The sequence below is a fragment of the Drosophila navojoa genome, chromosome 4 (assembly GCF_054131105.1).
Source record: "Drosophila navojoa isolate 15081-1374.11 chromosome 4, UAZ_NAV_1.0, whole genome shotgun sequence".
Lineage (NCBI taxonomy): Eukaryota > Metazoa > Arthropoda > Insecta > Diptera > Drosophilidae > Drosophila > Drosophila navojoa.
Genome location: NC_142892.1, coordinates 7,187,430 through 7,210,626, shown reverse-complemented (window position 1 = coordinate 7,210,626; position 23,197 = coordinate 7,187,430). Strand labels below are relative to the sequence as shown.

General features: G+C 39.3%; 1 protein-coding gene across 4 annotated transcripts; it reads right to left on the bottom strand.

The window, feature by feature from the left end:
* Window positions 1-49: 49 nt before the first annotated feature.
* Tsp66E (Tetraspanin 66E) lies at window positions 50-23,035 on the bottom strand. Of its 4 annotated transcripts, none has more exons than XM_089259340.1 (7): window positions 22,701-23,035; window positions 22,258-22,348; window positions 7,449-7,561; window positions 6,285-6,383; window positions 3,674-3,802; window positions 1,359-1,718; window positions 50-1,292 (listed from the first exon to the last, which is right to left on the bottom strand). In XM_089259340.1, the coding sequence occupies exons 3-7, from the start codon at window positions 7,512-7,514 to the stop codon at window positions 1,143-1,145; spliced, it is 804 nt and encodes a 267-aa protein (XP_089115466.1). In that variant the 5' UTR covers window positions 7,515-7,561; window positions 22,258-22,348; window positions 22,701-23,035; the 3' UTR covers window positions 50-1,142. The 4 variants fall into 4 exon arrangements, with proteins under 4 accessions (XP_089115466.1, XP_017955069.1, XP_089115467.1 ...); XM_018099580.3 differs by having other exon boundaries at window positions 22,754-23,035; XM_089259341.1 differs by lacking the exon at window positions 22,701-23,035 and adding an exon at window positions 22,406-22,648.
* Window positions 23,036-23,197: the final 162 nt, after the last annotated feature.

The window sequence follows — 23,197 nt, the reverse complement described above, 5'->3', positions numbered from 1 at the left end:
TTGGAAATTTTTTTTCCCTGGTTGTGTTTTTTGTTTTTCATATCTTTTATTGTTTATATATTTATTCAATTTTCAGTTAGGGGGATTTCGCTTGCTTTCAAAAGTACATTAAGTAAACTACAGACACGTGTTTATAATATGCATTAATAATAGTTATGTATATATATGTATATTTATATATGATGTACGTGTAAATGTGTATACATATATATAAATATCTATATATATGGAATTCAAAAATGTACAACATTCATTTTTAACAAAAAAAAGTAGAGCCCGAACACGTTGATGTTTCGCGTCCGCTCAATACGTAGTTAAAAACTTGAATATAGCCATAGCAAACAACTAAAATTAGAACTTAAATATATATTTATATATATATATATATATATATGAAGGACTTACGATCTAATACACAAAGTACAATATTTCAATATTGAAAATCGCAATTTCGATTTCGTTAAGATGTATTTCAAAATTTTTCAATTTTATTTCGCTTTTGCGCTCTTGTTTCTATTTTAATATTTGTTGTGATGCATTTGAGTGGTTTTTGCCGTTTGCTTCGTCTGCGCAGAGTCAGCGTTGCAAAGGTTCTTTTTTTTTTTAATGGAATATTACTAAAAATTGTTACATATATATATATGTATGTGTGTGTACATGTGTGTGTGTAAGTGTTTATGTATGTATGTATATAGTAGAATACTACTTAAGAACTAAAACTGCTATCAAAACAGGTTTTCATTTCGTTTCATTCACAAATAAATATGCGTAGCAATATTTCTTTCTCTTTGTATCTTCCCTTAAAAACGTTTTCCATTTTTTCAATATTTTCTGAGCAACATTTCTAGCAAAGTGATTAAATATTTTTATTAACTATCTTTCATTATTTCATTTCTGTTTTTTGTTTTTTTTTTTTTTTTTAAGAGTAAAAGTTTTTTTCTATTCTTGTGTGAGGGCTGGGAAATGCATTTAAAGTTTTTGAGCACAACTCAATTTTCGTTAGGGTTGTTGTTGTTGTTGTTCGATACTCTCTTTAGCGGTTTCCATTCACTGTCTTGGTTTAATTGGAATGTCCTGTTCTCTGTGAGTGTGTGTGTGCTTTCTTCACTTTCTTTTTGGCTAGTCTTAACAGTGAACTCAATTTACAGACGCATATCGTCGTATTTGGCAAATGCTTTGCATAGCGCAAAGGCGAGTATGACCAGCACCAGGTGGGCGATGCCGGTGACAATGACGCCAATGATCAGCTCCCTCTGCCGTATCAACCACTCAGTGAAGACCTCATAGCAGCCCTGCAATCGGATCGAGATATTGTCAAAACAGTTCAGGTGATCTAGTGATCAGCGCTCTTCACTCACCTTCATGTAGTAACTGTTGCTGTCGCTGGGATTGGTGGCGCAGTCCTCGTCGCGCGGCACCAGCTGCGCAACGTCCTTCAGCCGGCAGCAGGCATCGGGTATGGTGCGATTGCCTTTGGTATTCTTCCACGCCTCCGACTCATCGAAGTCGCGATAGTCGTTGACGCCGCAGCAGCCAAAGTTGCCCATCAGCTGGTTCCACATCAGCGAACTGGCGTCCATGTTCTCGCCCAGCGTGTAGGTCGTGATTGTTGTCTGCAGAAACTTTTTGCTCTCGCTGCGCACACGCTCCTTGTAGAAGATGGCCAGCCCGCCGGCCACCAGCTCGGCGACCAGCAGCAGTATGAGGAGGGTGCCGTACTGTGGAGATTCAGCAAAAAACAGAAGCCAATCAGTGTTGGTAAATGGCAAAGAATGCGCATATTACGCATACGCGTCGCTGACCCAATTTACACAGATTTCTATGTATACGTATTTATGTGGGCGAGTCGTGCGCATTGCATACAAAAAATAAAAAAAAAAATAAGTCTGACCCTGAGCCAAATGTGCAGCATGCGTTAGATACACACACACACGTGTGTGTGTGTGTGTGTGTTTATGGAGATGTGCGCTGCAGGCCGCGTTGCCAATCTTAAATGCTGAAGGTCAATTCGAAATGCTGCTATGCATGTTTTATAAGCTCTCTTTGCTTTTAGCTACTGCTGCTGCTGCTGCTGCTGCTGCGGCTGCTGTCGCGATGGTTTCGGATTGATAAAGTTCCATGTTCCGCCTGGCAGCACTTTCAGCTAATGTGTCTCAATGAATACAGTTATAAAATATGTAGAATGGCTCCAAACACAAGCCCAATCGCTGTTCAGCTCAGCTACGCTGCAGTTTATCATTGAGCATTTATTGCTTTTATGTAGCTCGCAAATGGCATTTTAAAGAGACTCGCGAGACTCCAGAGTGCTTGCTGGTAATTGGCGCAACACTCTCTAAAAATAACCAATGCTAAGACCGCTTTGGCCATGCTCCGCCACGCCGGCCTTGCCCTCGCTTCAATTACTGCAAATTGTGCTCAATTTTGTGCATACAGATTTCTTAAATTTTTGCAGAGCATTTCAAACGAAGGGCAAAAGCGCTTCGTACGCATGTGACACCCACAAAGCGCCGCCCAGTGCGTTGCCAATTAACTATGGCCAAGCCCCGCTAAGTCTAGCCCCGTTTATAAATAGTGTGTAAAGTACTCGTAATGGCGCAGCCAAACCAAGCCAAGCCAAGCCGAGCCAAGTCGAGTGATAAACTGTTTATTAATTGCCGACACACGACGACGCTTTATCATAGAAATTTCTTTTAAGGTTGGGCCCTCAACTGATATACAGATATCTCCATATATATCTAAATATATATGTATATATATATATAGGTATATGTGTGTGTGTGTGTGTGTGTGCTTGTGCATCTACATTTTTATTTGTTACTCAGGTGAAATTACAATTCCAAGCACACAAGTTCAAGTACAGACAGAGTCCAAAGTGAAGGGCTTGTCACGACACTTGTTCAGCGGCTGAAAACACGTTCCGAAATGGAAATGCCAGATGTTAAGATCAGCGAAAAGAAGGCCTACAACATGTGTGTACATGTGTGTGTGTGTGTACCCACAACAGCCACAACTTTCTCTGGGTGCCAAACGATTTTCCAGCCAACTGCCATGAAAAGCCAATAACAAATATCTGATGTTAAGCTATGAAAATTCACAACTTGTTTTCATAAGCGTGCAATGAATAATAATTTCTGTTGTACTTGTTGCTGTTGTTGTTATGCTGAATGTCTCCCGCGGCGCCAATCTTGTGATGCAACAGCTCAGATTGGGCAACAGCTGAGCTGAATGTAGCTATGGCTATGTCTGTGTATCTACGAGTCTATGTTGCTCTCTTGGAATTGTATCTGCAGCTGCGGAAGCAACGTATCTGTGTTTCAACGTATAAGAATTTCAATTTATATCTGGTATCTGAAATCGTGGAGATACTGTTTCTAAACATGAGTATCTGGGAGTTTCTAATAACTAAGATACTGTATCTGGTTCCGAGTATCGTTGGATCTTTGACAACTATATATTCGAGATATTGTATCTTTATCTAAAATAATGTATCTGTCGTTCTTCTCTCTATTTATGTATCTGTTTTTATAGTTTTTCTGTATCTGTATCTGTTCTGTATCTATGTATCTGTATCTATGTATTTGTATCAATGTATCTGTATCTACGTGTCTGTATCAATGTATCTGTATCTATGCAGATACATCTGCATCTTTTACAAGAACATCCAAACACTTACCGTGGACAGCAGACAGCGAGACTCACGCATGGCGCCCAAATAGCCCAAGAGACTCAAGAAGAACATCACGGCTCCGATGACGAGCAGAACGTAAGCCATTTGCTCTATGACCTGAGTCTGTGTAAAATGCTAAATGAGAAGAGAACAAAGAGAAGAAGAAGAGTCAGAATTGGAATTTGTCATCAGGCACTTTCAGAGCGTATGTAAATGCATAGGAATGCGTACGATGCGGCGTATACGTAATTGTAATTAACCTTTCGACTGGCGCAGCTTTCGCAACATTTGTAATTAAATTAAGTGAAGTTATCTCAACCAATTGACACACAAATGACAGCTATGACATACTTAAGTGCTCACCAAAGAGCTAAAAAAAAAGAGCGTGTGGGCCATAAATACCTATCAGACATCTATGAAATGACATTTGAATTGAAAGTTTTGGTCAGAGAAACGCGGTTCATTGACCAAAGCGCGCAACACCCACGCATTGCCGCAATAGTTCCGTCAGTCAATTAGCCTTTACATGGCTGCATTGCAGTTTCTCATTAGCAAAGCGTTCAGCGAGGACATGCACTCTGTGCGCCTTGGTGCATTTGTATTCCAAAATCCATTTGTTTCGGGCTCCTGTCTATGTGGGTTGATTAGTGGCTCGAACCTTCGTTCAATTTGTAGCTGTTGTTGCGACATGACATGACATGCAACTGCGCAGCAGAATTTAACAATGCCAATAATACTTCTATATATATATACATATATATAGTTCACTCTATATATACACCAGAGTCGAGCATTTGAGATATTTCATTAGTAAGCAGATTATAGGTACGCAATTTCTCTAATGCGGGCTAACCAGAGTCAGTTTACCTCTTTTCATTGCTATTCTATTGGAATTTTCTGTCCGTCCGCAGGAATGCTTCGCATTTCCTATGACACGGAAATTGCGGTTTGCAATGCCTATCAAAAGTTTAGCTCGTAAATGCATTGTTATTATTATTAAAGCTAGTTTTTATTCTATTGTGTTGTAGAGAATTCTATTGCAGTTTTCCATGTACTTTCATATGCATGCGCTGCATGAAATTAATTTTGCAATTCTGCAGCCTGCACTCAGTTTTTGGGAGTATTAATGATAGTACCTACATATATTCACAAATGGTTTGGGTTCAAGCTTTTGTTGAATGCTATGGCATTCACTCTCAGCAAATTTTCACTGATTTAAAGGTTGTTTAAATTTATGTATATTGATTTACCCTAAGGATAGCCTAGCTTTAAATAGGGCATATTCGATTATTGAATATCTAATCTTACATATAAATTCACTTTAAGTGAAATGGAAGATAATGCAATAAAAATTTAATGTTTGTTAACAAAAACAAGTAAGAAAGCTCTAGTCGAGACTGCTCGACTACGAGATCCCCTGAACCCTACAACCAACTGATATTTCAATAATAATTAGCACACACACACACGAATACAAACAAACAAACGCACACACATACACATACAAATAAACACACGCATACACACACACTCACATATACAGGCGATTGCGCTTGGGTTGCGCTGCAGTGTGGCAATATAATGATAACTTATTTGATGAATAATTTAATTTCTAGACGTACGATCGTAATGAAACTTTCAAAACATAATTATAATGTTGAAATGTATGTGTATACCGAAGCACAAGTCTCTAGTATTTGATATACGACTTTTACAAAGATGATGGTGAGGGGGTGGATTAAGGGGTGGGGGGTAAATTTTAACAAAAACCGAAATTGTATAAAATACATCTTAATATACATTTTAAATTTGGAGACTCTAGCTTGAAAGATGTAGGAGATATAATTTTTAAAGTGATCTTCGATAAGGTTTTTTATCGATAAAAAAGTATCGAAATCAGTTATCGTTTTTTAGTGATAAACTCGATATCCGCGTGATATATACGGACATTTTAAAAAAAAGTTGAAGTCTCTAGCTCTTATATCTTCTGAAATCGACGCGTTCAAACATACGGACAGACGGACGGACGGACGGACGGACGGACGGACGGACGGACGGACAGACAGACGGACAGGGCTAAATCGACTCAGCTCGTCGCCCTGATCAAGAATATATATACTTTGTGGGGTCTGCCACGCCTCCTTCTGCCTGTTACATACATTTTAACAAAACCATTATACCCTGATTTCCCATTTTCAATGGGTTCAGGGTATAATAAATTCAACGCTTTAATTTTGTATTTCAACACCTCTAATATCTCCCAGTCAAACTTGGCTAAACTCTTTATTTTTCTGTATTAAAGCGTATGTTATGCATAGGTAGCTGCACTTTAATTGCCTAGAGCTATTCTGTCTAATTTTCCATTGGGGCAATGTCAACAATTACGCTGCACGTGATGTTGTTGGGGGACTGGTCTGCAATTAGAGCCGAACTATACAAATAGATGGAATATACAGCTATATTTGGGGTTGATTTCTTTTTTGTCCTGCACATCAGCTACTTATTAAAAATAAAAGTAGGTAATAACATCATAGATTGGGGTTTGGGGGTCTCTTTGCCTTCTTTTTGGGGTGTTTCCCCCTTCGACTTTCACCTGGAATCGGCTATGAATACTCACCTCAATGCGTTCGCTCTCGACGAGCTTCAGCAGAGCAATCAGCGAGTGCTTGTCCACGGCCAGCCATAGTCCAACTCCAAATATAATTGTGCCTAGCACCTGCAAGATATCAAGTAGACGAAAAAAGGTGTTCACAGGTAATTCACATTATGGAAAAGTAACCCTCAGCTTGGCTTGCCATGCAAATTGTGAGCATAAAACACAGAGCGTACACAAAACATGATTGTGTTTATGTTGCGCGGTCATGTTGATTGCATTTCATGTTGTTCATGATTATGACGATAAACAACAACAACAACAGCGAGAGCAACAATTGCTGTCAAGTCAATGAACCGCCACACAAGTGTGGAAAAAACTGCGCATGCGCAGAGATTTGCTTGATTGACTGCAGCCGCGCCTCCAAAAGCAACAATTTGCAATGCAATTTAACCAAAGCCTCGCCAGAGAGTGAGAGATAGAGATAAAAAACTGCAAAAATTAAATAAATCATAAATCGAGACACAAATAAGAGAAAAACCACAGCTCAAACGGTTTTCCCTTGGGAAATTTTCGCACAAATATTTTTGTATAAATATTTGAAATATTTCTTTTTAAGCCTTGTTTAATCAGTTAATTCGCCATTTATTTATTTTTTTCGTTTTCGAGCTCTATATAAGATTGTATTACACAAATTAATAATTATGACAAACAAAATAAAAGCAAAATTGGAATTGTATGAAAGTCATTTATTATTGTTTTTAACTGCTGCTGCGTTGAATGAATTTGCTATTAATAATTTATCTAGAAATGTTTGACTTGCATTTCTTATACTTAAATTTAAAAATAAATATTTATTGTAAATTTTTTTTTATAATATATATAAAAATATATGTATATAAGATATTTTTATTTAACTTTGAATGAATAATTATAAACTTATGTGAAGCAAATTAACTGCAAACAATATTTTCTCTAGAGTAAATAAAGATAAACATGTAAAATATTGTTCATGTTTTGTTAAACTAAATAATTTTAATTTAATAAATAGTTTTAAGTATCTTAATTGTCTTTTGGATATTTTGTTTATGAATATAAAACTCATAACAGGTCATTTTATCATTTAAATCATTTTTTGAATTTAAATTATTATTAATTATTTTAAATTATTTTATTTTCAATACTTACAAAAAATATGAAATTCAGTATGCAAAGCAAATACTTTGCACACCAAACGCCACAATCGAAGACCATTTTCGATGTTTTCGAAATTTTGGGGCTGTCTTTAATACAAACTCGAGCTGCAATTAGAAGAGGGGGAAAATGGAATGTCAGTCAGAATATATAATAGATGCATTTCATTTTAATTATATTAAGATGTTTCTGCATTCATTTCAAGTGCCACACAAACGAAAGTCTCAGGAAATGTTCGATGGAAAAGCAAATAGAAGAAAACTTTACAACTCTAGTTTTTATCAACTGAAATGTGGTTCATGTCCGTGCCTAATAAATTAACATGTGAAGCTGGCGTACAAAATTTCATATGTGAAGTAAAACAAGAAAGGCAAAATTATGACTACAAAATTAACTTTAGAATATTTTAATTAAAAGTTAATGAGTTGTAAAGCTTCTCTAATATATATTAATTGATTGCCATATCTAAATGGAAATTTAACTCATATTTCTTTCTATCTCTATCTGGGCTTCTCTTCCAGCTGCTGCCCTAGCGCGAGCTTTTTTTTTTCAGCAATTAACTTGATTAATTTTTAACGAACTCAACTAGTTTAATTAATTCTTCAGTCGCTCAATCTCGGACTTAGAGCGCTGCCTGTGACACTCTCATAAACCAAATGAACTTTCTCATTAAGAGCAGCAACTACTTTTGAGCGGTTCTGGCTTACCTACTTCCCTCTCGCTCCCTCTCCCTCGCTCTCTCTTTGTCTCTCTATGTCATTCCATATAAGCATGCTCATAGGCACTTTTCTTTTCAGCTGCCTGCGTCAGCCGCAGCAGCCGCAGCAGCCGCAGCAGCATGTTTCATATACCCTATAATCTCAAGTATGCATGGGCCATGTTGACTCTCAAGGCTCATGAATGAAGACGAGCATAAATATTTGCCCATTGCCTAATCAAATGCTTAGGCCACGCTTTAGATTAGCTAATCAGTGTACACACTCTGCCCTAGGTATACAAAAACAAGTTTTACGAACTGTATTCATCTTCTGAACAGCCCATAGAGTATCCAAGAGCTGTGCTCATTCGCCTCGAGCACTTTCAACTTGTTATAAACATGTTTTGCTGCCTTACCTAGTTCTATGCTAACGTTTATGCTGCGCAATTAACGATATTTTATTGATCGGGAAATGGCTTTAGTGAAATGTGCATGAGTGTGAAGCGTTAGCTGCGGCTGTGCGTGAAGCAGACGCCGTCAGTGCGTGAAGTTGGCAGCAGCTGAAAATTAATTTTGGCTGCGCTTCACATTTTAGCTTTAAAGCTAACAAACTGCTAGAAAATGTTGCTAATGCAGGGATTTTCATGAATTGCACAATGCATAAACGCAGTTTGTGTGTGTGTGTGCGTGTGTGTGTGTGTAAGCGCACACAAACAATGTCACGAGCTATTGATGCTAGAAAAGTAGAACACTCGGCGGCTCAGAGGCTGTGGCTGCTTCTGCTGTTGCTGCTGTTTCTGTTGTTGCCAACTGGCAAACATTTTGCTTGCCAAGTTTGGCCTAAAAGCAAGTCAGCTCCTTGCTGCCAGCACCTCCTTCTGTTACGACAGCATAATCCTTTGGCAACACACACACACACAGACATATACACATACACAAAGTGTAATCCTGTACAAGCCGAGTGCAGGTACTAAAATGCTTAAAGGTTTTATGCTGCCATACATACACAGAGAGAATGAGAGAGAGAGAGAGAGAGAGAGAGAGAGAGAGAGAGAGAGAGAGATGGAGCCACAGCCCTGATTATGACCGACAACCCAACATCCGGCCACCCACTCAACAGTTAGGCAAATTTTTCTGTCTGTGGAAAATTTGTTGGCAGCAACAAAAACGAAAACAAAAACAAAAACGAAAACAAAATAAAAACAGGCCAAGTTTTTAATTGCTTTTCTTGCCCATTGTTGAAAGCAAGCTGGGAAAACTCTCTCAGCTTTATGAATTTTGCGAACATTGTGACTGCCGACTGACATTGAGAGAACATGGCAAATAATTGATACGAAATTACAGAATACATATTCTGCATAATTAATGATAAATTAACCTAATCGCATTTCCATTTGCCTGCCATTTGCCGTTTGATAAGGGCTTTGCGGTGCGCCAGGCTTAAGCACAGACAGAGAAGCCCTCAAAGGGTTTGCCGCCCAGTGCACTATGCGGCCTCACATATGCCAGCCGAAATGGCTAAGTGCTTATCATTAGCATAGATACAGATACACTCATACACACACACACATATATAGATGTAGATATAGCTGCGTTAAATGCTTGCAATTAGCTTTGAAGTGGCTGGCGCATGCAAAATATTAGCACATTTTCCCACAGCTAATCAAAGATAGAATTCGAAACTCGAATTCCAACTCGAGGCATATTTTAATATCTATTTATCTTCAGCTCTCTCACTCTCCCAGCGCTGCCTCCATCTCTGTCTCTGTCTCTGTCTCTGTTTGCTTCTGCCTTGGCAGCTCAACTATCAAAATTGGCATACAGTTTTAATTGAGGTCCTCCGCTCTGCACTCTAATTAAGTCGCATTTTGTGCACATACTTCCAGCGTTGTTAGTTAGATAACTGTGGATACAATCTGCTGGCAAACTATATATTTATAATTCGCATATAACTGGAATACAATTCGATTTAGCTGCCGTCTACAACAATACAGCGAACGGTGCATACTGACTGCTGCATACTCGCTCAGGTCTTGGAAATGAAGTTCAAGTGCTTGGTAGGAGTGAAATATAAAACATAAGGGTCCCCTATCTTAAGATAATAGTTAATCATAACATGATATATCTTGCTTCTTATTTCAATTCGTCAAGATCTCAGGGGATTTCTAAGTTTAGTTCAAAATCAATCTATATAGAAAACTTTGAAGGAATAATAAGAATGGCTACAGATATGAGTAGATGCAGAGGTATTGACATAGAAACAAGTCTGAATATATAGAATCAGATATGTATGTATATATAATCATAGCCGGAGACTACTCACAAATATATCGATAAATAACTCCCAGCACAAACAGTGAGCCAACCCGGATATTACACGAAAGCCGATATGCTCACATCAAACATGCACGAGCACGCATAGAAATGAATTGCAAATTTGATGGCAAAAACTAGGGGAGCTATTGTTAAGCATTTGTTTATGATGTGCGCAATTAAATGCTTGCATGTAATTTAATATTTTTTTATTATTATTCGTATTTGTATTTGTATTTGACTTTGTTGTTTTCATCTTGCTATTTGCCATAGAAAGTTGTCGTACAATGCACATTTTGGGCGATGGTGGTGCAGGCGTGCGGTGGTTGGATTGAAGTGTGATTAAAATTTCTATTACAATGATGCGATGCGATGAGATGAGATTGAGAGCTGAGACTGTGGCCGAGGCTGAGAGACTTGCGCAGGTAATTTATGTGTTGTTGCGCCTCGAAATGGGTTAAAGAAAGTCGTTAGTTGTATTAATTAAAAGGCAAAAGTTAAAAGGTTTTTATTCTGCTTATTCGTTTGCAACATGCTGAAACTTCTTTGACTGTGCTTAGTACAAGTTTCTGAAGTCTAGTCTTAGACGAAAATAAATGATTTCTTTGGACGCTTTTGGACTCGTTTCGTTCACATTGACAGAGCTGAGCTGGGCTGAGGGGCTCAGTCGTACTTGTCACGTCGCACCGTCTGCTTGCCAAGAATTTAGAAATTCTATTTATTGACAATGCTTTCTACTTTGGAACGAAACTCCAATTCGTTCGGCTCTAAGCATGGCATAAGCATTGTAAAAGACCAAAGAAAATAAAAACAAACTCTCATGCTCATGAAACCAAAAGTGCTTGCAGCCTCTTTTCCAGCTCTTCCATCGGCGGCTTCTGCTCATCTTCAGCGTGAGAAAGATATATGTACATATATGTTTCTTTTGCGCTGCTTCTCTGCTGCTCTTTGGGTGGCTTGTGCCTGGCAATTAAATGATTTACTTTATAATGAGACTTAATTGGGTCAGCAGGGTCTGCTCATGATACCTGCCGCCGCCTGTCTATCTGCCCTTCCGTTCCCACACACTATGTAATTGCCACAAAATCTGCACCGTTAAATGCAGTTGGCTTGGGATAATCCCCGCGCCCCCCTACTCCACTCCACTGCACTGCACTCCACTCACTCCTAATTAACATATATCATACTCAACTACTTCATTTAGTTGGCAATTGCAGGCATGTGGGAACTGCTAGTGCCTTATATAAGAACAAAAAACCAGAGCTGCCTCTATGCATATGTTCGAGTCTCTGTGAACGGAGCAAATAAGAGAGAAGAGAACTTGGGAGAGCTAATTAAAAGTTTTGCTTTATGCGGCGAACTTGTTGGGGCACATCCGAATGCATATAATTATCTAATATATGTATAGGAGAGCTGATTGTGAATGAAGCACTGAATGAATCGCTGTATGAGGGTCAGATTGATGCGCTGATTGAAAGACAAACTGAGTTGAGATTGACTAAATGATTGCATGACACAGGGTGGTTAATTGAATGACTGACTTGATGAAACTACTTGACTGAATGATGGAATAGCCAACTCACAGACTGAGTGAATGATTGAAGACCTTACTGATCTTAAGAAATACTCATTGTCTCAGTGCTTGATTGATTGACTGGAACCCAAACTGACTGAAAGACTTCCTAATAAGGATTGACCGTGAATAATCAAACAGCTGAATGACAGATTAAGTAGATGAATGATTGATTTAATGGCACTAAATGACTGACTGAGTGATTTGCCAACCCAGACGCCGCCTGACTAAATGAAGAAGAACTCACCATGGCTGACTGTTGTAAGCTGGATTGATTGTCTAATTGGCACTGATTCATTCGCCTTCTGATGATTATCAGCTCAAACAAGCATTGACTGGGCAAGGGCTAAACTTTTCTGAAGATATTATAACAATCATGCTTTCAATTTGCCATGCATTCATTACGGCCCCAGCAACGCCGGATAAACTTCTTCAATGTATGCGAAAACTTTAGCATGAAAACAAAACTTATCTGGATGGCAGCCAAAATGGAATTAATTTTCATAAATTTCATGCAAGGCAGTTTTTGCTTATCTTTGAATCAAAATTAGCTGCAAAAATATCTTTGACAAAATACAATTTGTTTTTTATCATATTGAGCCAGGCATAAAATTGACTAAAACACGTAGCCCTGTGCTTGTGTGCGTGTGTGTGTGTGTATTTGTGTGTTTAGACTTTAAGATGTTTGTTTCAATATGCCAAAGTTGAAAACCTAAAAGTGATTGCCTGCTGCGGTGTCGTCACAGCGGAGGCTGTTGCAAGAATTCCCCAATTAAAAATGCGGCATTTGGCTCCAACCCGTATTCCAAAGCCCAAAACTCAACCGACTGGTATTAAAGCCATTTAAATCAGGCAACTTCGAGGGCTCCACGTATTTATTTAAGGTGGTCTCTGTTGCCGCACGGGCCGCATAATCAATTTATTTATAAATATAAAGCGAGCTGTGTCTCGCCTAATTAATGCAAATGCAAAATGCGAAATAAGCCGTGCAAAAATTGAGTAAAATAAAGGTAAACGACTGCATAATACTGTATGAAAATATATATAGGTATATATATTTTTTATTTTGTTAAAAAACTACTGCAAGTTGGGCATATTACTTGAAGGTCTCTTTGTAAGTCGGGTCAAAAAGCGACAAAACTTCTAGGACCTAGCTTTCATATCAAGAATCGTCTAGTTGACATATATAGTTTATCTATATGACAATATCAAGTCTTTACTCATCCACAAATGCACAGTAAATCGAAAACAGTGCAAAACCAATATACCCGTTCACTTCATGAGCCGGCATCAGCATCAGTTTTATTTACGCTGCGGCTCGTTAGCTCTTTTGCATAAAATCATATTTTTAGCTGCATAAAATTGCAAAAATATTTGAGCTTCAGTTTTGTGTCACCCTGAAAAGGATGGCACTGAAACGGCTTTAACTAAATGTGAATTTGACAAAATTTAATGCCGTCTTTAAAGCAATTGTTAAATTCAAATGTAATTTTGTTTAATTTTTGTCTCTTTGTTGCCTGCCTAATGTCATTCAACTTGTGCAGTTGACAAATTGTTGTTGCTGTTGTTGTTGTCGTTGTTAGTTGTCTGCACGCTTATATAACACTCGGTTAGGCACCAAGTTAATTGACATAATTGAAGGTGCTCCGGCACGAGTTTGCATCTAAGGTCTGCCCAAGGCGCTTTGCGTCTATCTTTGCGTTTTTGGGTCAATGGTCGAGAGAGGCTCGCAAGAGGTTTGCTCTGTTTGCCATTCGCTTGTCACACGCCAGAAGACGAACAACAAAATATGAAAGCAAACGTGAAGCCGAGCAAATTTTAACACCTGACACTCGACAGTCTCCAGCTCCAACTCTAGCTCCAGCTCCAACTCGAACAGTCTGTGCTCTGGACCGTGGCATGTGCCCAAATGCGCAGACAACGCCCCAGCCATGATTACGAGACCAAACACAGCCAGAGTCATCTGTCGCATGGACAGACAGAAGCCGAATTGAAATATGGCTGGCAGCCGTGCAAACGGCTGGGCGGGCTGCCAAGCCATGTAGGCAGCCAGTCAGGCAGGCAGTCAGTCTGTCTGTCTGTCCGCGAGAGAGACACAAATCGAGCTATTTAGCAACGCAGTGCGAGATTTTTTCGGGTAACTAGTTTTTATGTTTTTGGTACACAGCATTTTCAGCAGGGGTATTCCCGACTACTGCTGCTGCTACTGTGCTGAATAATTAAATTGTAATGTGACTTTGATTAATGATTGAATAAATGGAATTCGGGTCATTGAAGAGAGTGTAGAGTGTAGAGCATTAATCAACTAAGAGAAGGTGTGAGGTAATGCAAAGTCTTTGCTTAGCATTATGTCTACTTATTTGATATAGATATAAATATAGACGCTGCAGACTGTAGACGATTCACATTTGAGCTACTCCGCTGGACTAGAGCAGTTTGTTTTTCTTTAAACAGCTGGATTAGCTGGATGATACGAATGATAATAAAATAAAAATTAATTAGAATTCAGGGCACGAACCGGCTTAGATTAAAACCAGTTTGCAGCCTAGTGAATGAGACATTGTACTCGTAGAAGTAAAAGTATAAGTCGATTTCTAATAAGAAATATAAGTAAAAGTTGAGCTGGAGCTGGTAGAAGTAGAAGTAGAAGTAGAAGTAGAAGTAGAAGTAGAAGTAGAAGTAGAAGTAGAAGTAGAAGTAGAAGTAGAAGTAGAAGTAGAAGTAGAAGTAGAGTAGAAGTAGAAGTAGAAGTAGAAGTAGAAGTAGAAGTAGAAGTAGAAGTAGAAGTAGAAGTAGAAGTAGAAGTAGAAGTAGAAGTAGAAGTAGAAGTAGAAGTAGAAGTAGAAGTAGAAGTAGAAGTAGAAGTAGAAGTAGAAGTAGAAGTAGAAGTAGAAGTAGAAGTAGAAGTAGAAGTAGAAGTAGAAGTAGAAGTAGAAGTAGAAGTAGAAGTAGAAGTAGAAGTAGAAGTAGAAGTAGAAGTAGAAGTAGAAGTAGAAGTAGAAGTAGAAGTAGAAGTAGAAGTAGAAGTAGAAGTAGAAGTAGAAGTAGAAGTAGAAGTAGAAGTAGAAGTAGAAGTAGAATAGTAGAAGTAGAAGTAGAAGTAGACTCACCAAAAAAATAATACTAATATTGAGTTAATTTAATGAGTATCTTTCAGTTCATCAGTACGCACACTGCACATAGTTGGTAACAAAACATTCATAGAGCTGCTGGCTCATCAAAATTTTAACATGATTTTGGGTTTGGGGTGTACGGGTCGAGCATTAAATTGGTCAAGAAATAAAAGTCGCGCGTCAACGTCACAGACAATGACCCAAATTTGGGTAAAATTGCAAAGCAAATATCAAATTTTTTGGAGCTGTCAATAAAAGTTTTATACAAGTGTTACAAAAATAAGCAAATATATGTTTATTTAGATATGCACTCGAGCTCAATTTATTTCTAAATATACCTAATTTTTATTTTTCATTTGCATGAAAAGTGAAAACTTTAGAACTAGACTTTGTTGGGCTGTGATTGCTCATTGCCCATTGCTCATTGCTCATTGCTCTAGTTAATATTTCTGGTTAATGTTCCCGTTGTTGTTGTTGTTGCTGAACGAGTTATGCCGCCTGCCATAAGCTCTCAACATTGTTGACATACTTCCATACATTTATTTCACTTAAAACACAAAAACAAGAACAAATATACAGAAAGACGAAGCAGCAGCAGCGAATGCTTATGTCAGTCGCATCGTACTTTATATTTTTTATTTTTCGTGTCACATTTTTCACTTTTCATCAATAAAAATGAGCCTCTTTACGCATTGTCTGTGCAGCATATAATGAAGGTGAATGAACAATTTGGTTGAGTGCCAAGCGAGAACGTAAACGAGAGAGAGAGAGAAAGAGAGAGAGGGAGAGAGGCAGAGTGGGAGTGGGAGTGGGAGTGGGAGTGGGAGGGTACTGCATGTACAGATACCCTGTGAAAAGCTCTTGAGATGTCAACAGACAACGCATAAAGAGGTTTGCTGCTGCAGGAGCATCAGATACCCTATGAATTCTCTGATTGAAATGGTGAATACCCTAGAAAGACTGCGGATATAACCTGTGAGAAGCTCCGTGATATTAAGAGATACGAAAGATGTTAGCAGAAGCCTTTTGAAAGGTCTTTACATGCTCAGAGATATCCTGCATTTTCTTTTTATGAAGATATAACGAACTTTTCGGATCAATTCCCTAGAAATACTTCTTATGCAAACGAATACGCTTTAAGGACTTATCCAACGATTTCTTAGATTGCTAGAATAGATCTTCCTCTGCTAGCAGATCCGTATCTTCCTTATAATCTTGAGATGCTAGATACTATGTGACAGCTCTTTAGATACCCACACACTACTATAGACTATCACTAAGCAGCACTTTAGTCACTAATGGATACCCTTTAAATGGATCTTCATTAGGCACAAAAAACAAAGCTTTGTTTGGCTGCCTCTGAAATGTGTAAATAAGTTGGATGAGCGTGCAGCAATTGAGTTGAGTAAATTACGCATACGCCGTGTGAGCCACACACATAAAAAAAATGAGAGCAACGCAACTGTGAAGCATTTCTAATGAGGCAATGAAGCAACTGCAGCAACTACAGCCACCACACCAGCAACTGCAACAGCAACTAACAACGCCCTCTGTCACCACAGTTCACAGCAGATGCAAATAAATTTCCATTAAAGTTACAGCTGACCCTCGCACCGCTCCCACTCCCGATCCCACTCGAGAGTGATTGAAGAGGTTTTCTTTTTTTGTCGAGTACATAGAGCCTATACGGGCATCTACGCGCAAAGGTGCCCACACGTACATCATTTTAGATCATTTACATTTTGAGTCATGCGGCAGCAACAACAGCAGCAACAACAATAACAGGAAAAGCAACTACAGCAATGAGCGCAACGCAGCTGCGGGTCGCAGAGAGTGAAATATTCACACATTAATTTCTATAAAAACTCTCGCATTTAATTTGCGCCCAGCTGCAGTTCGTGTGTATCTGTCAGATACTTTGCACTCGCCTGTGTGTATCCGACAGATACATTCGCCAGCCAATTGGTTAGGCCTCTGGCTGCCGCCTTGGGATAATATTCGCTTATGATTATTGAACTTTCTTTTAAGCATTTTGGGGCGTAGTTCAATGCGCTTTCAGCTTATTTCTCTTGCGGCTGGGTAACTTTCACGTACGGCAAACCTTTTGACTGGCTTCCCTCTGGCCTTTTCGGCTAGGCGATATGTGTCAATGCGTTGCTGCAAATGTTGGCCAATTAGTTTTGGCACCCGAAAATGTTGCAATATTTTACACTCGCCGCGTCTGGGAAATGCAGCTGGAAAAATTGTGAACGTGAAGTGTTGCAGTTGCACAGTGGGGCCATGCGGGCAAAAGGCGTGGCAGAAAATCAATAAATGCTATTTAGATCAATTGCATCAGAGCTTTGAAATTTTGCTCCAAAATGTGTGCAACTTCTCCACTGTGCGACGCACCATATCAAAAGCCAGTTGCTGCTGTTGCAGCTAGTTGCTGCTGTTGCAACCAGCATGAAACATTGCCGGGCGTTGCCAAGACACACACACACACGCACGCGCATGCACACAAACATCAAAAGTTTCTGCTGCAAATTTATGTGGGAGATTTTGAGACGGCAAAACTTGACTAAAACTTCCTGCTTTTTTTTTAGAAGGCTTAGATCTATATAGATAAGCTAATAGACAACTATAAAGTTCTTTTAATGCACAAATAAAGTTTTACGAAGTTGAATGCACTTGCTGCAAGTGCAACAGCTTTTTGCACTCACTGTAAGTATTACATCAGCTTGCAAATATGTGGAAAAACCTGAGCCAACTGAGCCACACATGCGCAGTCGCTAGCAGCAGCAGCAGCAGCAGCAGCAGCAGCAACAACAAACTGAAAATAGGGCTTAAGGGTGACCAGTTGTTTCTTTCAATTTATTTTTTTTGGGCTTTAGGCCAGCTTTGTCCGTCTCGTTGTCTTTCGGCTGTGATTAAAAACTAAAAGCCAAATTAATATGCACTGTTGCAGCAGTCGCCCATTCGGACTTTCACTTTTTGTGTTTTCATTTACAGAAACAACAAACAAACAACGAGTAAAAAGAAGACAACAAAAAAAGGTAAACTGAAAATACTGTGTAATCTATGCCCATGCTTAAAGTCAATTTCAATTGCAGTTTATAATTTTTACTTTTCGGAGTTTAAGCCCACAAATTGAGACATATTTTCCGAGTCTTGTTGAACTGATTGAGCATCGCAGTTAATTGCTGTCGCCAGTCACCTGTCTGTGCTACCTGATGGGCTGCCGCAACAAAGACTGCAGTTACGCACACTCAGTTGCGCAATCGGCCATGTTTTAAGCCATTTCTTTGTGTTGCCTTTATTTTGTATTTTGTATTTTTTTTTTTCATGCGAAAGTAAATATTTTTTATATTTTGTGCCACTTCCTGTTTTTGGGTGCCTTTAGTTGTTACAGTGGTTTGATTCATTAATCAAGCGTTTGACAGCGCGCATTAAAGAGGGCACTAAACGATGCCCAGCACCTGCTACCCGCCACACACCTGATCTGCTCTGCAGTTACCTCACGAAACGGCACCCGAAAAGAAAATTGAACTAACATTTACTTCTCTTGGCTGGCTTGTAAATTGACCACAGGCCACTGCGCCCCAAGTTGTGTTCGATTATAATCTATTTAAGCTGCAGCCTAAGTCATTTGCGCATTTAATTTTCCCTCAGCGCAGACGGAATTTTAATTCTAATTTATAATAGTAAAACTTTCATTAGCTTGAATTGATTATGAAGAAATTGAAATTGAATTTAAGGTTTGTTGTGATAGTAGAAAATAGCTGATATATCGCATAGAATATAAGCATATATACTTTTATATAGATCTGCTAGTGCTGCCTCACTCGACTCTCATAAAGCTCAGCCCAGCAGCTAGAAAGTTATTTTTTTTTTATTATATCTAATTTATGGGATGTAAGTAATGTGAATAATGTTTGCATGGATGCCTTTGAGCATATGTACATATATGTACTTAAGTGATATATAGAGATGCATGAGTGTATGACAAACATCTGAGTCTGAGTCTGAGTCTGTCACTTTATAGGAAATTTAAGGTTTATATGCATGTATTGTGGGTATGCATGTCTGCATATATATATGTATATGTACATGCATGCATGTATGCATGCCTGTTGGAATTTTAACTAATGTATGTTTAAAGTTAAATAAGTTGCCTTTCCAAATGAAAGTAATGCATGCATACATGATGCATGCATGTATGAGTAGATTTGCATGTACGTATATGCTATAGGAATGTATGTTCAGATGTAAGCACTGACTAGAATACATATATTTCCATAATCAGCAGAAAAATCCAGACTTTCTATGCAATTCTCATAAGTTGAAGTTAGCTAGTTTAACACTTTCACAACACTTAATTGAATTAAGTTTGTGCTTTAAGACAATGGGCTGTCAAGTGAAACGTTTAGAGACTGGTCATTTAGGGATTTGCCATGGCTGCAACAATGACAACAAAGGCTAATCTAATCGAATGTGACGCTGTGGCAACTCCTAAGCCACAAAGACAACAGCAGAGACAACGAGAGAGAGAGAGAGAGAGAGGAACAGGGAGAGAGCGACTGCCAGAGTGATTAGGCGAATGGCTTAGGCCCTGGGGTCGTAGCTAGAGCTGGAGAACGAATTGCAACAGTTAAGTGCAGCGTATTCGATTTCCGCTAAATGCACTGCGCTGGCTCCAAGGAAATAGAAATATCTATGGGCAAAAGAGATCTAATGGACTCGCCGTAGTTACAATGAAATGTAGACCCATGATTTGTGCACAATTAAGAATGGGAAGTTAGGTAAGAGCTGGTGAGAACTTCAAGCACACACACACGCACTCTGATAGCTCTCTGTGTGCTCTGCCTGTGCGGGTCTTCCTGCAGACAGAGGCTTGATTTTTAATTACTGACCAGAGCACTGAACTTGGGGCAAACACATGGCAATTGGCAGCGACTGCCGCTGTGGTAATTGAAGCAAACTCTGTAATTTTAGCTGACTGTGAGAAATGCCAGTGGGCGGCGGCGATTGCCGAGGGGCGTGGCGTGTTAAGCTTAGCTTAGCTGGGTGTGAAAGTAGCAAAGAGTTAGGGCAACTAGTTCGAATTACCATAAAATATGCAATGCGCAACACGCATCGTGACCGTAACCCAGGCGCTGCCCGCCCGAATGCAGATACATTTCGAGCAGATACGTTTCTACAGATACCACAGAGTTGATCACCTTGAGTTCGTGCCGCAGCATATTTCATGTCAGTTTTATTAGCGCCGAGCGGCCATTGTCTGCCTGTATATGTCATATCAAATTTTGAAACTTTGCGAAGCGCTCGTACTGAAGAAGTTTATCCAATTGCGTTTAAATAAAATAAACTTTTAAAAGTTTCTTTTAAGTGGGTCAACAGTGCAAAGTGTCGCCAATTTGGCTCTAAGATTTGTATTTTTTTTTTCTTGATTTTTTGGCTGCCTTTTAACGGCGAATTCAAGTGCCGCCCCTCGGCAAGCGGGCAGACAGGCTGAGTCAGGTGGCGCCCTCTGGCGACCAATGCGACTTCCTTTCGCTTCGCTGCGGCTGCTTTTATGCGATTCCCTCTATCTATATCGCTGTCTCGCTCGCTCGCTATACTAATTGAATTATGTTGCAGGTTTGAGTCTGAGCCCTGACTTCATGCTTGATGTGTTCTTCTTGCGGCTTGCAACAGCCTTTATGCGGATGTTTGGTAACTGAATTACGAACGAAAAACTTTGTCTACTTGATTGGCAACACTTTATACATACATATATCGACTGAGCTGTTTTACCACTCACAGAACAATTATTTATGCCTAGATATATGTTTCTATTGCACAGCTGTGTTATCTGTTAATTATTTATTATTGTTATTTCTTGTATGCGCCAGCTTTGTTCTGCAACTGCTTTGAAGCCACGTTTCGATTGTTTAATCAATTAAAATCTGATTCTAAAGCCTTTGTCTTTCTAAAGCGCCAGTTTAATCAGCAGTTGATAGCGCTGATTAATAAATGTGACTAAATGCTGTCCATTTAATACGGCTACAGAGAAAGGAACTACAAAATTTTACAATATAACTATTTACAAAGAATATTTCATAATATTATTGGATTAATAATAGTATGTCAAATATTTACGATACCTCTTAGCTGGTCTTTCACTTCACAGCGTACCACTACGTCCACACAATTTTGCATACCGTTTAACTAGCTAATTGCAAATGGAGCAAAATAAAGGGAGTCCACAAATCTTGCAAAATTCAGCACAAAAGCGAGATAATAACAAACACAAAACAAAAACGAATTTGCCGATTCTCGCTTTTTTTCTCTGCTGTCCCCTGCTTTCTGTTGCTTTTCAATAAACAATTTGAATTGCTTTAATGATTTTTCCTGTTTGATAAACTCGTTCGCAGCAGCAGCAGCAGCAGCCGAGCTGAGAGTTAGCAAGAACGAGAGCGAGAGCGAAAGAGACAGAGCACGAGTTTCAAGATCAAAAAGCGAATGGCTACAAATGCGCAAAGAACGATACGAAATTGCAAGCAAGACATACAAAACGAGTAACAACAACAACAACTGCAAATGGGCTACGAAAGTATTTGCAAGCCTTTCACTGCACCCAAAAAAAAAAAAAAAACAACACAGTCAAAAACGAAGAGCAGAAGAAGAGATAAAATATTGTGAAGACCGCAAAGAAATGACGCGTAAATGACAATTGAAAAGTGGCACAAGTTGCAACGGTAAATAAAGGAGAGGGAGAGAGAGAGAGATGTTAAAGCAGAAGGAGTTGGGCACATTCACACACACACACACGGCCAGCATAGACGAAAGGGGGAGGCAGCAGCATTCAGCAATCGGAGAAGAGCTAGAAGGCAACGACGCAAAAGCGTGTGCGTATCCACCACTGAGCCTTGGGTTGGGCATTGGGGTGGCTGCTCTGGGTGTGGGCGATTCAAGTGGGTGGCTGGGTGTCAGCTGCTGAGCAGCAGCAGCATCAGCAGCAGAAGCAAACTCTCTGTCGCTGCTTGCTCTGCTCTTTTGATTTATGCATGCTCACACAAACACACACACACACGTAGGCGAAAATATATTTGTATGTATGACTGTAAAACTAAAAGTCAAGCTTACCTGAAAAGTTCTTAGCACGCGTTTGGTAGCGAGCTTATGGAATATTAAAAAGAGGATGCGTGAAGCGACGAAGGTCCTGTTGATGTGTTTGCTGCAATGATTGTGGGAAATTTAGAGCATTTTATTTTGTATACATTTATGCATATACATATGTATGTATGTTTTCTTATTCTCATGCATTGTGTAGACAGCTGAAAATATTGTATTCTGTTTCTGTTAAACTTAGCCAACAATTTATTGTTAAGTTTTTTGCTTTAGTTTTTCGTATTGATATCAATTTATGTTACACTTATTACTTAGAATATTTATTGAAATTAAAAATTAATTTTCATTGATGGTTTCTGCTCAGTTTTGTTATGGCTGCTTTAACTGGGATCTGTTTTGATTGAGCGCGCGCAAAAAATTATACACAAAATCAGCAGCACACACACACTCACACACACCTACACACACATAAACAGAGTTGGAGGCGCATAGGCACCCAGAAGAGACGCACCGAAAGCTTGGACGCAGCGTATGCTGGAGGCTGAGAGCAAAGTAACAGCCAACTCCCGCTTGAGCGATTCCAGGCAGGCTCACACACACAAACTCACTCACTCACGCAGAGACGCAACTGCGATGACAGCAATAAAAACAACAATTCCGACCACGACAACAACTACGACCGACGGCTGCAAACTGCGATGCTCGCTTTCAATATAGCCCCGATACGAATCTGTGAGCGCAAGCAACACTATGTCAACTGTTTGGCCCGTGCACGCGAACTGAAACTGAAGTGCCCAACATCAGAGCTGGAGAGCTGGAGCTCAAAAGCACAAGCTCAAAGAGCTGAACGCAGAGGCGCAGACAGCAAGTTTATAGAAGGGGCTCTAAAGAAAATGTTGAAGAGAAACAGATGCGAAAATGCCGGTTAACTAGGGTCAAATATAATTGGATTTAG

Excerpts from the sequence above, each read along its gene's own strand:
- Tsp66E (XM_089259339.1), bottom strand. The coding sequence starts at position 21,330 with ATGCAAAATTGTGTGGACGTAGTGGTACGCTGTGAAGTGAAAGACCAG. Across the intron at positions 6,384-7,448 it reads TACTGAATTTCATATTTTTT|GTGCTAGGCACAATTATATT; the intron begins GTAAGTATTGAA and ends GATATCTTGCAG. Across the intron at positions 1,719-3,673 it reads CTCGCTGTCTGCTGTCCACG|TACGGCACCCTCCTCATACT; the intron begins GTAAGTGTTTGG and ends GAATCTCCACAG.